General features: G+C 38.3%; 1 protein-coding gene across 1 annotated transcript in view; it reads left to right on the forward strand.

Moving 5' to 3' along the window:
- PTPRE (protein tyrosine phosphatase receptor type E) overlaps positions 1-15790 on the forward strand; it is a 120966-nt gene that overhangs the window by 65616 nt on the left and 39560 nt on the right. The window contains exons 3-6 of the mRNA XM_083364105.1: positions 1559-1665; positions 11662-11764; positions 12082-12155; positions 14583-14719. Of these exons, the coding sequence (XP_083220231.1) occupies positions 1566-1665; positions 11662-11764; positions 12082-12155; positions 14583-14719 (414 nt within the window). The 5' untranslated portion in view covers positions 1559-1565. The remainder of the gene's footprint in view (positions 1-1558; positions 1666-11661; positions 11765-12081; positions 12156-14582; positions 14720-15790) is intronic.

A 15790-nucleotide genomic window follows, 5' to 3' on the forward strand; every position in this document is an offset into this window, starting at 1 on the left:
GGTACACAAATATTGATTGGCCATCCAAAAACAAATTAGAAACGAAACTAGTTTTGAACATTTCCCAGGGAAGATATTTAAGTAGTTAAGAACATGCCTATTCATACATATAGAAAAGAAATGAACTGAAACCATAATTGAATTATAGTAGATCAGACATGTCAAACACAAGGCCCGGGGCCCAGATCCGGCCCGTGAAGTGGTTTCATGCAGCCCGCGAAGCCATCCTGAAAACAGTGAGGGAACGGCCCCCACTGCCTTGGCCCTGGCCCAGAGACCCTCCTTCTGCTAGAGACCCTCAGATCTGTCCCATTCCTGCCCAGGCCCCCATAGGCACCCTTGATGCGAATGATGTAGAGCTGGCCACGCCCACCCAGTAGGCCATACACACTCTAGCCACGCCCACCCAGTAGGCCACGCCCACCCTGGCCATACCCACCCGGCCCCCTGAGGGCAACCGCAATGCTGATGCGGCCCTCAATGAAATTGAGTTTGACACCCCTGTAGTAGATCAATTTAACTGTTAATGATGAAAGATTGGGAGTGTTAGTGAATGGTACAAGAGAAATATCCTTCATTAAAGATGATAAGTTAGGATGATAAGAGACAGACCATTGGGGCAAATAAATGGAAGAAATTGTATTTGTTTATTTAGGAATAAAAAGAAATAAGAAAAAAAAGTAAAAGTGAAAGACTTGAGTAGAATAATTTCACAGGAGAATGAATGAATGCAAAGTGGACGTTAAGAAAAAGGATATAGATGCTGCTTGGAATAGAATGAATAAATTGCAGAGTACCAGGGAATTGTTTAGACTTATGCTAATAGGAAAAAAGATTCTTAATGGAATAATGAAGTGAAAGAGACTACAGATGTATGTGCATGTGTTTGTGGTACATGTTTATAAAAAATAAAAATGATCAGTAAAAGATTCCAAAACTGAGCAAGGAATATGACAAGGATTTGTGATGTCTCTTTGACTAATAAATGTTTGTATCATAATTGTAAAAGCAATGTTTGTGATAAATTTAGCAAGATGGGTTTATCTGTATTCTTAGCTAGATGGGGTTATCTGTATACTTTTCTATATGGACAATTCCTTTGTCAAGATAACTTGAATTATTTCTAGAGAATGTTACATAAGTTGAATGAGGCCATGTAGAGTATCATACCTGATGTATCAAACAATTACAAAAGAAATATATGAAGGAAGATTGAATGGACCAAGAGGATAGGAAGTCTGAGAAAGTTGTGTTTGAGTTGGACTGATAGGATCCTCAAAAAGGGAGAAATGAGTTGGTTAAAGAAAAAGCATCAACTAAGCAGCATCAAAAAAGTATTTCTTTCTTTCTTATATCTTCACGAAACAACACAAATCTTTAGATCTGGCAAATGAACTAGCAATTAGATTAAAATAAAAAGACCACTGGAGACAGAATACATTTTTATTCTAATAGTAAATTAAATTAATTTCTCTATTAAATGTGAGGGAAATTATACTGTTAAGATATTTAAAATATTGTTTCAGATTTATTTAATTACTTATTGTTTCTTTGGCAGATCCAAGATGGAGTATTTTTGTTCAATATTCCTAATTTCCATTAATTTTCTACATTCCGAAGCATTACATGACAATGGAACCACATCACATAATGAAACAACAACAGGTAGGGAAAAATTCAGTTTTGGAGATTGATCTGGTGTTAATTTATATATTTTTATTTCCAAACTTATTGGACTTTAATCCTCATGTTTTCTAGCAAATATAAACATTCAGATATATACTAGACTTTTTAATGATAATACATTTCATTTAGTATTAATACACCAAGAAACAGTCTTAGATCATGTATGTGAGTATACTGTATATAAAATGCAGTTAGAAAATGAACAAAAGTTCAATAAAATTTTCATTAAAAAATTGATAAATGTAAGAAAGTTAAAAGATATATTGATATAATAAGAATTGTACTAATTTAAATATGAGACAGTAAATATTAAGGGAAAAAGAGAGGAAACATTTAATGTAATAGTTTGAGATCTGTACTAAAGATATTTGTATGTTATTGAATTATTGACCAACTCAGCCGCCACGTTGCTTTTCAAATATTTAAATGTAAAACTAGAAAATCAATAAAAGTTTCATAAAAAAAGAAAATGAACAAAAGTGCTTTAAACACAAAGTTACAATTAATTATTATCAATGAATAATTGGTCTCAATAATGACTATGTTAAATTAGAGTGTCTAACGACCTGGAAATAGTATTGTGATGATGTTTCAGCTATTTTAGAGCCACCCTCTTGTGCCAGTTTATCTTTACTGGGAAGAATGTCTCAGAAGTATGATTTAGATTTCATCAAATAGTCTTCATAATTCAGAAAATATTAATTTCTAAAGCTCCAATGAAAAATATGAGAATCTAACCCATACTCAAGTTGTGGTTTGATCAAGATTGTGTTATGGCCAGTTTAGGTTAGTTAACATTACAGAGCTTATTTAGCCAATAATAATGATCAGTACAAAAATTAGTACTTGATTTTTATATTTTAAATATATATTTTTTAAAAAGTTATAAATATATTTTAAAATTAACAAATCCAGAAGCAGTGTTATAATTGGTACGATCGTCCAAATTGTCGTGGTTATAAACCTCTCAGCATGTTAATCTACTCTTTTCTAAAGGCTTTAAGTTGCATCTAAGTCAATTACTTCTAAATATCAATAATTTCAAAGCATTTCCTCATTCAGTGATGAACTAAATGATTCAGTCCTTCTAAAGCTATCCTAAAAGCAGATTGGCCTTTCATATTTTTTTTTAAATTTTAATTCCATTTATATCCCACCCTTCTCCGAAGACTCAGGGCGGCTTTACAAACTTAGCAGTAGCCTTCATTCTATGTATGTGCCTACTTATTAGGGCTTTCACACAGGCTTTCTAATCCTTTTCAGACATTCACACTGATCCTCCAGTTGTAACATAGTAAGGCATTCAGAAAGAATTTGTTTGCGGCTGAATTACTAAAGGCAAATTCCAACTAGTGGGCCTGCTGCTTGCTAGATCTTGAAGAATTGACCCCAGTCAGTAACAATTCATTTAAAAAATGTTAATTTTGATCCAGCTAATTAATACTCAGTTATTTTCCTAATTAGTAAACTGTACTCCAGATGACTACACTTGAAATTGCTTGACTGGCTGGCTCATAATAAGATTCTGATTAAAGAGTCACCTAGATTTTTTTGAACAGATAGATCCATTTTTGATCATCCCCTAGTTCAGGGGTAGGCAACCTCGGCTCTTTTATGACTCATGGACTTCAACTTCCAGGATTCCTGAGTCAGCAGCTGACTCAGGAATTCTGGGAGTTGAAGTCCATGAGTCATAAAAGAGCCGAGGTTGCCTACCCCTGCCCTAGTTCTACTACACTTTGTGTGAAAAATGTGCATATCATCCAAAAGGAGGCTGATATAACACTGTTTTCAGTTAAAAGTGATGTTTGACTTACTTCTAAGTGATGGGCTTTGCATCAAACTAGTAGCCTTTGATTGAATGGAAGCCTATGAAGATACATTCCAGGATGTCTCTTGGTGCTAATTCCCGATGAAAAATGAGTGAAGAATGGTTATCTGTTTCTTCCTCTCCTATTTAATTTTTATGTAAACTCCATAATCCAAGCTCTAAAACACACTGAATTCCCTCCACTCAAATTGGCTAATGAACCTTTCTCAGTTCTCCATTATGCAGATTTGCTCCATACTCAAGTGAACCTAAGTAACTTTCATTTTGAAGGGGGAAGACTTGCTGTAATTATTCTAGTGTTCTTCAGTAAAAGGCATAGCCATATTTATTGTTATCAAATAAACAGTACTAGTATCCAGCTAGGAATAACCTTTCAGGCATTTGCAATTTTGGAAAGAATAATGAAAAGCTCCTAGCTTGTAAACCTGCCAGCGCAATCCTGTATTTTGCAGGCAGTAGAGGCTGAAAGTAGCTATGTGACCATTGCTCTTAATAGCTCCCAGTAATATAGCTCCCAGATTTGCTTTGATACAGATCTTATGCGCACTGAAGCAGTCCAGTAGAAAAAATAACATCTATTTTCTGAGCATCCTAGAAGATTCCCAACTCTTGCTTCTCTTTGGAGTGAGGCCTTATTTCAACAAACTAAATTTATTTCAATAGAAAGCTCTTTGGCTGTTCTGACTCTCCTGGGTGGTTTTTACTTAGCTTGAAAAAAAGTCATTGAAGTCAACTTAGAAAACAATGGCCTCTCAGTTCAATAGCTAAATTCACTAAGGTTAGAGCAGCCAACCTCGCATTGAAAGCCAATGTTTCTGATATTGACCTTCACAATGATTGGAATGTATCCCTTGTTCGTACAGGGGTAGTATAGATGGAAGACCTTTTACCCCAGCAGATTATGCCGGGTGAAATGGAGTCTGCTGCTCCTGTTTTATCGTGTTGCCCTTTTGATACAGCTTGACATTTAAATTTAATTTAATCGTCTTCTGTTGTCAAATTGTTCTGGGTAGTCTATAGAAAAAACTGTCCTTCCTTTACCTGATGTGCATTCAGAAGCACTTTGAGAATAAGCCAGTTTTGTGGAGTTGTTAGTATCGTTAGAATGCCAGTGGTTTTGATATTAAACAGTGGTATATTACCTTCTGGGTAAAATGGATTTGCTTTGATTGTTGTATGGTTTGGACATATTTTGTTCTTTGTTTTTAATCATTGCATTATTTTATTGTTCTGTGTGGTTTATCTGTGAACTAAGATAAGGTTACTGGGAGTTGAGTGGTGTATAACAATGTATAGCAACTTCGCCTTCCAGATTTACTTTCTTTATGCCACTGATATCTTATTTAGTAGATATCTTACTTAATCTTTTTTAAAAAAACATTCTTTTTGGCTTATTTCATTTTTTTGTTCTTTCCTTCTCTCTCTAGTTATTACTAATTACCATATAAATGAGCAGCCCTCTATTTAGATGTTGAACATGCTTGAGATGTATAGCATGTGCTGCTTTATTAACCCTTCATTTTAGTTGCATGGAAGACAGTAGGATTATATTTCCACTAACTGAATAGAACTGCTGCAAAATTGGAGTATTTTTTGCAAACCAGTTAGCAGCATTTTAAATTGAAAGAACTCTAATCAATGACCGCTCATAAAAACTTCTTTTGAATGTAATTTGATACAAGATCCAGAGCCTTTATATTTCACCAAAAGTTTCAAACCTTCAATACTTGATAATATTGTATGCTATAAAAGCAACAGTTAAGATAACAGTGAGAACAACTAATCAGTGCAGCGGCTTGCCTCCAGAAGTTGTGGGTGCTGCATCACTAGAAATTTTTCAAAAAGAAATTATAGCCATTTTTTTCAGAATAGTATGGGGTCTCCTAATTGAGAAAAGGGTTGGATTAGAAAAGGGCTTTTCAACCTTTTCATCCATTGTACCACTTTTAGGACAAGGCAATGTCTGAATACCACCAGTCGCCCAGCAAGGTGTCAAAAACTTGACCCCCCCCCAAAAAAAGGAAAAAAATGATAAAGTACAGGTAGTCCTTGACTTACAACGATTCACTTAGTGACTGTTCAAAGTTACGATGGCAGTGAAAAAAGTGACTTATGACCATTTTTCACACTTATCACTGTTGCAGCATCCCCAAGGTCATGTGATTTACATTCGGATGCTTGGCAATCGATTCATATTTATGATGGTCATGTTGTTCCAGGGTCATGTGATCGCCTTTTGCAACCTTCTGACAAGCAAAGTTAGTGGGGAAACCAGATTCACTTAACAATCATGTTACTAATTTAATTTCTCTCTCTCCTTCTCTTTCTCTCCCTCTCTCCACCCTCACTCTCCCCCTCCCTCTTTGTTTCTCTCTCCTCTCTCTCCCTCTTTCTCTCTCCCTTTCTCTCCCTCTCCCTCTATTTTTCTCTTTCCCTCTCTATTTCTCCCTCTTTCTCTCTCTCTCTATTTCCTTCCCTTTCTTTCTCCTTCTCTTTCTCTCCCTCTCTATTTTTCTCTTTCCCTTTCTCTATTCTCCCTCTTTCTCTCTCTCCCTATATTTCCCTCCCTCTTTCTTTCTCCTTGTCTCTCTCTCCCTCTTTCTCTCTCTTTCCCTTTCTTTCTCTCCCTCTCTTTCCCTCTCCTTTCTCTCCCTCTATTTCTCTCCCTTTCTTTCTCCTTCTCTCTCTCTCCCTCTTTCTCTCCTTTTCTCTCCCTCCCTATTTATTTCTCCTTCTCTCTCCCTCTTTCTCTATTTCTCTCCCTCTCTCTCTTTCTCTCTCTTTCTCTCTCTCTATTTCTCTCTCTCTCTCTCCCTCTCCCATTGTTTCTTCCTTCTTTCCTTCCTTCTTTTCTTCCTTCCCTCCCTCTTTGTCCTTTCCTCATTCCCTCCCTCCCATTGTCATTTCTTTCCTTCTTTCCTTCCAAATCCATTTTTACCAAGAAACCTGATGCCCACTTAATTCTTCATGAAGCACCGGAGGAAAGTTGAGGAAGATCTATCAATGATATTTGGAGGTTGCTAGCTCATTTAATAAGCTTTATTCCAGCAACAGAAATACCTTGCATTCGCTCACAGTCGATCCACACACACCAACGCTGCTGTGGACCGCGGGGCACGAAGGCGCCCTTCACACGGGAGGGATGGAAGATGCACCAAAGCACCCTTCTCCCCGCTCGCCTTCTGCAGATGCAGCCGGAGTCCTGGGTGGGAGTAGATCCGCCACTCAGGGAAGCACACGCTAGCAACTCACAACAGCTGCTCTTGCGGGACAGAGGCACAAAGCCGGCCAGACAGGGCTCGGAGCAGTTGACCGTCCTGGACTACAGCTGCGCTTCCAACTTTCCCAGGGCAGCCCCCGCAGCGGAGCATAGCACAGGGCACCAGCATGCCACACTGCCACAGAAGTGGCCCACCGGAGCAGCCCCAACTCCTTCACCCTCGACAGGCTCTCGTCCCGTAGCCTCCCGTTGCTGGAAACCGGCGGCGGCGGCATAGCAGGGCTTGCGAAAAGCGGGGTGGGTGGCTGCTCCCAGCAAATAGGGCAGGGTTTGGTGGCCAGCGACGCGCTTGCGCAGGGCTCTCCCATGGCTGGCGGGCCAAATGGGGACTGGCCTCTTCCTCTCCGCGCTAGAGCAGCACCTGCGGAGGTGGCCCTGCGGCCCAGCTTTCTCTTGCAGAAAGCAAGCTGAAACAGAGCAAGGGAGATTGCCATCAACGTGAATCGGCGCATGTTGAGAAACGCCAATCTTGTGCTGCTGCAATCTCCCTCGCTCGGTTTCAGCTTGCCTTGCTGCAAGAGAAAGCAAGCTGAAACGGAGCGAAGGAGATTGCAGGAGCGCGAGATCGGCTGATTCACGTTCCTGGCAATCTCCCTCGCTCCATTTCAGCCTGCTTTCTCTTGTAGCAAGGGAAGCTGAAACAGAGCGAGGGAGATTGCAGGAGCGCGAGATCGGTGTTTCTCAGCACGCGCCGATTCATGCTCCTGGCAATCTCCCTCGCTTTCCACTTGTGGAGGTCAGGGCTAGCCATATGGATCAGCTGGCGATTCCATACAGCTGGCCCCAACCTCCGCCAATGGGCTCCAGTCAGTGGAGGTCAGGGCCAGCTGTACGGAGTTGCCAACAGTGGGGGGGGAGTCGGGCGTGTTTTTTCCTCCACACCCACATTGTGATGGCTTCGCCTGCCCTGGCGTGCATCAGGAAAACAAAAGTGGGCCTCGATTCCCACCTGCTGCCACAGGATGAATCCTCGGGGAGGGTGTGTGCCATCTGGCTGCTTTGCTTTTCCCTTTGCATTGCACATTAGGAAGAGGAGAGGGGGAAATCTCTCAAGCCCCGGGAGGGAGGCAATGTGAGGGCTGTGAGGGGTATTGCAAGCTCGTGGGGGGGGAGAAAAAGAAGATGGATGTGAGTGGACACAAACACCTACCTGCTGAGGGAGTGGATGGCTCTGTCCCCTTCAGGCTCGCACTTTTTTCTGGGGGAAGGACAACATAGTTGCTGCACAATGAGTCCCAGGGGAGGGCGGGGCCTCACTCTGCACCTGCGCTCTTCATGTGGCCTGGTAGGTTCCTGCAGCAGCATGTTTTCTGGCAGCAAGTAAGCTAGGAAGGAGCAGGGGGGAGGCAGGGGGATGCGGGAGGAGGAAGGCAACGCCGCGTACCACCAGCCATGTGCTCGCGTACCACCAGTGGTATGCGTACCACTGGTTGAAAAGCCCTGGATTAGAAGACCTCCAAGGTTCCTTCCAACCCGATTATTCTACGATCTGTGTTCTCTGCTTCTTTCCCTCTTGGGCACAGGAGAAAAACATATCACCATGGATACGTGGAAGACCCTAAAACAACTACCATGGGAGGGCATACCAGTCACAAAATGGCCATAAAAGCAATTACAAATAACTAAAAACATTGTAGCCAAATTTGAACCACATATCTCCAAACTACTCATACTTGGAAGACCCCAAAAGCCATATGTCTAAATTTTGGTAAACTATAGTATAATAATTATTTTAGGAACAGTAAAATATTAAGAACAGGAACGATGCAATGTTCCATTTCTCTTTGATTGGATTTACAAAGCCACTTCTGGAAATGTTTTAACATCAGCATCTTGATGCTGAATGTGACAGGGTGATCTGTTTGCTATTCTGGCTTATCTTGCTGTAACTAAGAAAATAGTAATTGGTAAAGCATTGCTGATTTCCTGTTTGGGATGCTTCCTTATTCACTGGCCTGTTGCAGAAAAAAATACATTTTTCACTGCTGTTGGACTAAGAATATAGAGGATTGATCTTAATACCCATGTGGTAGTTCATGGAAATAAAACCTAAAATTAAAACATTAAATGTAATATTGTTGCACTACTTAAACTCAGAATACATTCCTATACACAAAGCATTGTTTTATGTGACCTCAATTTTCTGCTATTTCTTTTTCTTTCAGCTTCAGTTTCTATTTTGCAGATATACCCCAGTGTTCATGCTATCTAAGAGAATAATTAGTTTGCATATTTCTGCTGTTTGCTTGATTTTCTATCTATGTCCCACCCGGTTATATAGTTTGCACTTTTATTTCAACTCATCTCTCACTTCTTTTGATTTGATTGAAGTCATGCAAAATAATTAATCTTAAATCTGATGGATCCCAATTCAACTGGGCACGTCTAGTCTACCTTTTGTTAGAGTTGCTTTGTTACTATTCTTGTCTTTTGTATCTTGGTGAGGGACGAAGACTTGAAAGCTGTAATTTTGAGAACACTTTTCCTTATGTTGTACTACCTTTTAAAACAGAAAGCGTATTAAATGAGCTGTCATTTAAAGCCTACTACGGAATGGGAAATTTATGAATGCAAAGTTTGCATATTTTTTTTTTCAAATTTACATTTAACAGATTTTCAGTGAAATAGCATTGTGGTTGAGAGGTAAATCACAAAATCCCTACTCTACAAACTTTTTTATGGGTATATTTTTGAATGCTGTTAAAAAAAATGGTCAAAAGTATTTTATCTCATCATTTTTATTGAGCAAGATGTTCTTTGTTGTTAGTAAAATCCTTATTAAATAATGTCAATTTTCACACAGATTTGTTTCTGATATATAATTTGCAATGGCTTATGTCAGTGATTGCAAACCTTTTAGAGATCGAGTGCCCAAACTGCAACCCAAAACCCACTTATGTATCGTTGGGTGCTAGGTGGGCATGTCCCATTGGGTGGATGTGGCCCATTGGATGGGCGTGGCCAATTGGGTGGGCATGTCCCATTGGGTGGGTGTGGCTGCGGTGGTAACGGCAGACTGGGTGGGACTAAAAAGTTCAATCAATCAATTCCAACTTTGCGAGATCTTTTTTTCCCCATGAGAAGTTGAAATTGATTGATCGAACTTTTTTTTTTTTGCACATGGCGGTGGAGGCCTAAAGCGAAAAGGTTTTATAAAACCCAGCTGAAGGCCTAGGACTGGGGTGACGGCGTGCATGCCCACATAGAGGGCTCTGCTTGCCCCCCTGTGGCACGCGTGCCATAGGTTCGCCACCACGGGCTTATGTAATTTGACATAATGAGGAAAGAAATTCACCGCAGTAAACCTTATTTAAGAAAGATTTATCCCCCTGAACAGTGAAATTAGTCATTACTGACAAAATTACAGCCAAAATAAGATTTATGAGAAGCAAGAGAGGTATTATCAGAATGTTCAGGAAAAAAACCTGACAATGCACAAAAACTTTTTTTCAACTTCATATTTAAGATGAATCCATCTAATAAGCCTTATTTGTGGGATTGCTATAGACAAAGATAAACAGAGGTAAAAACAATTAATTTTCTTCTGTACTTGAACATTTAGGTTGGGTTAAAAATCCTGACATAGTTTGACATGAAGAGTATCTTCTGAGTATTACTATATTTTGAAAACATGTTATTATTGTGATAACAATAATTACTATACTATTTTTATTCCTTTTGCCATAGCTCATTTTTGCTTTCTTCTTCTTCTTGAGTTGCTGTTAATATCATGAGGGATCATTCACAATGTTGAACTGCTTAAATGTTGTACTACAGTCTAGTCTTGTATCGTATCTACTTTTCCTATCTTTTGTAGAAAAGAAGATAAATATACCATGATTTAGTATGATACTAGAAAGAAACATTAATTCCCATTTAATTTTAAAAAATAATTTGATGGTTGAGGTTAACTGGTTATTAATAGTTTTGATAAAATTGACATCTTATTTCATTCATTCAGAAACAGGGCATAGGGAATTATTGTTGCGTTCTCTTTACATTCTACTTCTTCAGATTTCCTCAGCTACAGTTTTGGTTTTTGGCCTGCAATGAATAAAAACATATATTACATTGGGTTGTTCAGATTTCACATGTATCCCACATGTATTCCAATATAAGTAGAGGTAGAGTGATATCTGTCATTGTACAGATAGTCCCCGAAAGTTAAAAATGATGCTGAAAAAAGTGGCTTATGACCATTTTTCACACTTACAACAGTGGCAGCATCCCCATAGTCAGGTGATCAAAATTCAGACACTTGGCAGCTGGTTCACATTTATCTTGGTTGCAGTGTCCTGTGGTCATGTAATTCCTTTTTGCAACCATCTGACCAACAACTTAACAACCGTGTTACCAGTGCTTTTTTTGTAAAAGAAAAAGGTGCCGGAACTCACACATGTCATACAACCCGCCTTGCCTATCCTACAAGGTTCCATCCAAAAAAGGTGCCGGAACTCCATTCTGAGCGTTCTATGAGAAAAAAAGCCCTGCGTGTTACTAATTTAACAACTGCAGTTATTCACTTAACAACTGGAGCAAGAAAGATCATAAAATGAGGCAAAATTTACTTACTGTTTTGCTTAACAACAGAAATTTTGGGTCCAATTGTGGCTATAATTCGAGGACTACCTGCATATACAGTACGAATAAGTTCTAATGAGAAAAAAAGCTCCAAAACATTTCAGTGCTTTAACTCGTTTCTTTAAAATATTTAAACTAAATTTCCTTTATATCTGGTAGTGTCAGAAAAATATCATTTACAAAATCCAATGTATATAATGTGTATGTTTCTGTTCCACTAATTTTCTGTTGGTAATCAATTGGTGATTTAGCACCAGCTCATGTTTCTGTTTTTGATTTTTAGATCCCCCAAGAGAAAATGGTCAGCCATCCCATTTACTGACTTCAGTGCTGATCCTGATTTTAGTGTTCATAATTTTAATTATTTTAGCTGGCTATTTCTTCAGGTATGTATGAATCAGACTCTTGATGTGGAACTAGTCATTTCTTGTTACCATGTGATCTCTTAAGGAAATGAAAGTTGCATAGCTGCAGCTGTGCTGTCTGTAGTTTCCCACATTAATCAGTGTCGTGGATGGAGGATGTTATACACCATTTCTGTGCATCAGCTACAATATAACATTTATAACTGGAAAAAAATGATTAGAAGAACCTTCTCCAGAATTACTGGGTTTGTGAGCCATAATATAGAAAATTTTTGCAACTTATTTAGTATCTTGAGACCTAAACTGTGGTCTTCTAAATGCTTCTTATATTTATTAAGGTTCCGAAGACACAGAAAAGCGGTTGTAAATTCCACTGATAAAAAAATGCCAAACGGAATCCTAGAAGAGCAAGGTAATTATTTCTTTATTTAATTGTATATAACAATTTGCTTCTTTTTATAATGTAATGTTGAAAGGGGAAGCAAATAGGTTTTACAGGGTTGGTTATTCATTTTTTGTTGTGTTTGATAACTGTTACTCATCAGAGAAGATTTGTTCACATATTATGTTCACATACTTTTGTTCACATATTAATGTTTGCATTTGTAGTACAATTTGATTCAGAAAGATCTTTTTTAAAACATTGCATTGTATTAAGTTATAATTTCAGGAATTCCATTTAAATATCTGTTAGATGTAGAATTAATTTTATATGTAAATTTTCATGGAGTCAGTTTTTAACTGCATGCATAATTATTTTGAATAAGGAACTAAATGACAAACATAACAAATATAATATATATATATGAATTAACATCTAAAGGAAGAAGGTCAAAGAAAATTGAGTTAGTTTCTGTACATGCTGAACACTCATGAACACATTTTAAACCCCCCTCACCTAATTTCATCATGTAACAATACAGTACAATAACACATGCATTTCTTGCATTATCAGCTTCATACTTTAAAACATTCCTTTTGTAAATCCAGAATAAGAAAACTTTATAAATCATTTTTCTGATTTATTATTTGTATGTCCTCTTTAGTTATTGAGATTTTAGCCAGTTTCAGATGTAAATCCCTTATAGAATCCTTTTTTACATCATAGTTAGTTATAGTTATAGTTTATTTGATTTATATACCGCCCTTCTCCTTGGTAGGGACTCAGGGCGGTTCACAGGGCATATATAAAAAGAAAGACAATACAAAAATTAAAAAAATCATTCTTGGAGTCTGTCATTTTAAAATCCATTTTCAGAAAAATGGATTTGAAAAGACTGTAAATAGCAATAGCACTTAGACTTATATACCACTTCATAGTGCTTTACAGCCCTCTCTAAGTGGTTTATAGAGTCAGCATATTGCCCCCAACAAACTGGGTCCTCATTTTACCAAATTCGGAAAGATGGAAGGCTGAGTCAACCTTGAAACGGTCAGAATCGAACTCCTGGAGTGAGCAGTGAGTTAGGCTGAAGTACTGCATTCTAACCACTGTGCCACCACGGCTCTAAAGCTAGTAAAACTAGTAATTGTTGTGAAGTTTTCCATTGATGTTGGCTGTACAGATGTGGTCTTAATTTTAAGTTTTTATTTTAAATATATAATGGAAGTAAAATGTACATTGCTTTTTGGCTATGCATATAATACAGCCAACTGGATTATTGCAATGCACTCTATTATTATTATTATTATTATTATTATTATTATTGTTATTATTATTATTATTATTATTATTATTATTATTATTATTATTATTATTATTATTAATTGGATTTTTATACCGCCCTTCTCCCGAAGGACTCAGGGCGGTGAACAGGGCATACAAATAGAAATACAAAAGTTAAAAAAGATTAAATAATTGCCCAATTAAAACAATCAAAATCTAAAAACCCATTTAAAACCCTGACATTCCCCCATCAGGCCAGGCCAGCTTGTTCGAACAAATGGGTCTTTAGCCCGCGCCGGAAGGAGCGAAGATCCGGTGCCATCCGGAGCTCAACCAGCAGTTGGTTCCATAAGGCCGGGGCGCCCACAGAGAAGGCCCTCCCCCTGGGGGTCACCAGCCGGCATTCTTTGACCGGAGGCACCCTGAGGAGGCCCTCTCCATATAGCTCTCTATATGGAGCTACTCCTGAAAAGTATCCGGAGCTTCAACTGCTACAGAATGAGGCTGTGTGAGCCATACTGGGTGCCCATTGAAGGGCACATATAACATCCTTCCTCCATAAACTGCACTGGGTGCCAGTTTGTTTCCAGGTGCAGTTCAAGGTGTTGGTCATCACCTGGCATAGGCACCAGGCTACCTACAGAACTGACTTCACCCCCATTACATCAGCCCATCCCACTCAATCAATCATGGAATATATACTGCAGATCCATCAGTCAAAGAATTTCAATTAGCTGGACCTAGAAAGAGAGCCTTCTCTGGCATTACCGCTACATTATGTAACATCCTGCCCGCAGAGGTGAGGCAACACCCCACTCTCCTGGCCTTCTGCAAAGGAATCAAAACTTGGCTCTATGACCTTGCCAAGAGGGGCACAGAAGACCACACACCTGTGAGGCTGGCTGTCCCCACGAGAGTCCCCCTGCCTGTATTAATTAATGCTGTGGCCATCTTGGATTTTTTTAAAACCCTCTTTTGAAATCTTATAATGCCATAATCATAATTAAAAAAATAAACTTAAAATAATTTTCACATTTTAATGTTAATTTTATATATTTTCTATATATTGATTAGACTGGGCACAACCTGGAGCCCCTCTCTGAGAGAGGTGGGTATTTAGAAACTTGATTTATAAATACATAGATACAGTGTTCTTTCATCTCCTTTTGACAGAACAGCAGAGGGTGATGCTTCTCAGACAGTCTCCTTCTGGCCCAAGGAAGTATTTTCCTATTCCAGTAGAGCTCTTGGAAGAGGAAATCCGGATAAGAGCAGCTGATGATGGGAAGTTGTTCCGGGAAGAGTTTAATGTAGGTTGCCTTATTTTGTTACTTCATTTTGGTTTTCTTAAATGAAAGATGGCAAATAAAATGAACAAATTATTTTTTTCCAGTGAACAATAAAAGTTGCTTTTGTATGTATCAGTTTCATGCTCTGGGATTGTTGAGATATATTGCACGCTCCTATGCTGTGTAAACTCTTATTATATCTATTATTAACAAAATTGGAATTTTAAGGGGTCTCTACCTTTTTTGGAAATGAGATTTCCAATCCTATATCTTGCTGCTATTCAGCTAAGTGGCAAATTGGTTGACATGTTTCCAGATGTTTTACATTATCATGAGTAATAATCTAAATTATTACTCTCTGTAATAATATATGATGCTTGACCACCAGCAACTGTTACATTTTACAAAATCCTTAAATTTTAATCTTGGAAATTAGGGTTATGTGAACCTCATAACTACTCCAAAACATTTAAAACCAGGTGATAAAGGAAGGATTCATATATCATACTGAAATAATAATGCAATATGACTGCTTCTTCCTTAATGTGTTATTCGGACCGAAACATTCAGGTTTCAAAACCATGGTTTAAATCTTAAACCTAACCTTTGTGGTTTATTTCAATAAAACAGGGATGTTAGCTCATTATGTGAAACTAGTTAGTCTCTCCTACACTTCGCTACTTTCATACTTACAAATCCTGCTTCTTTCCAGAATTATGCCTTTTAAAAGCCATTCAGTTTTTTACTACAGTGGTAGATAACTACCTCTCATCATCCCTAGCCAGAGAGGCCAATAGCAAGCAATTGTAGGAGTTGTGGACCTAAACATCTAGAAGGCAATAGGCTCTCTACTTTTTCCTTCTTCTAGGAACTATTTACCCAAAAAAAGGATAGTAAGTACTTTTTAAAGACACCTAATGGAGAAGAGAGATAATCATAACAAAGCTATCCCATTTCAATCTCCCTCTCATGGAAGCTGGAAATAGTGAGGTTGAAGCCCCCAAAATCTCAAGTGCACCAAGTTAAGAAGAATTGATTAAAAACTTGCTAAATATAATGTCTCACTTCAGGTCAGAGTTCATAATATATTTT

This window comes from Vipera ursinii, assembly GCF_947247035.1.
Source record: "Vipera ursinii genome assembly, chromosome: 5".
NCBI lineage: Eukaryota > Metazoa > Chordata > Lepidosauria > Squamata > Viperidae > Vipera > Vipera ursinii.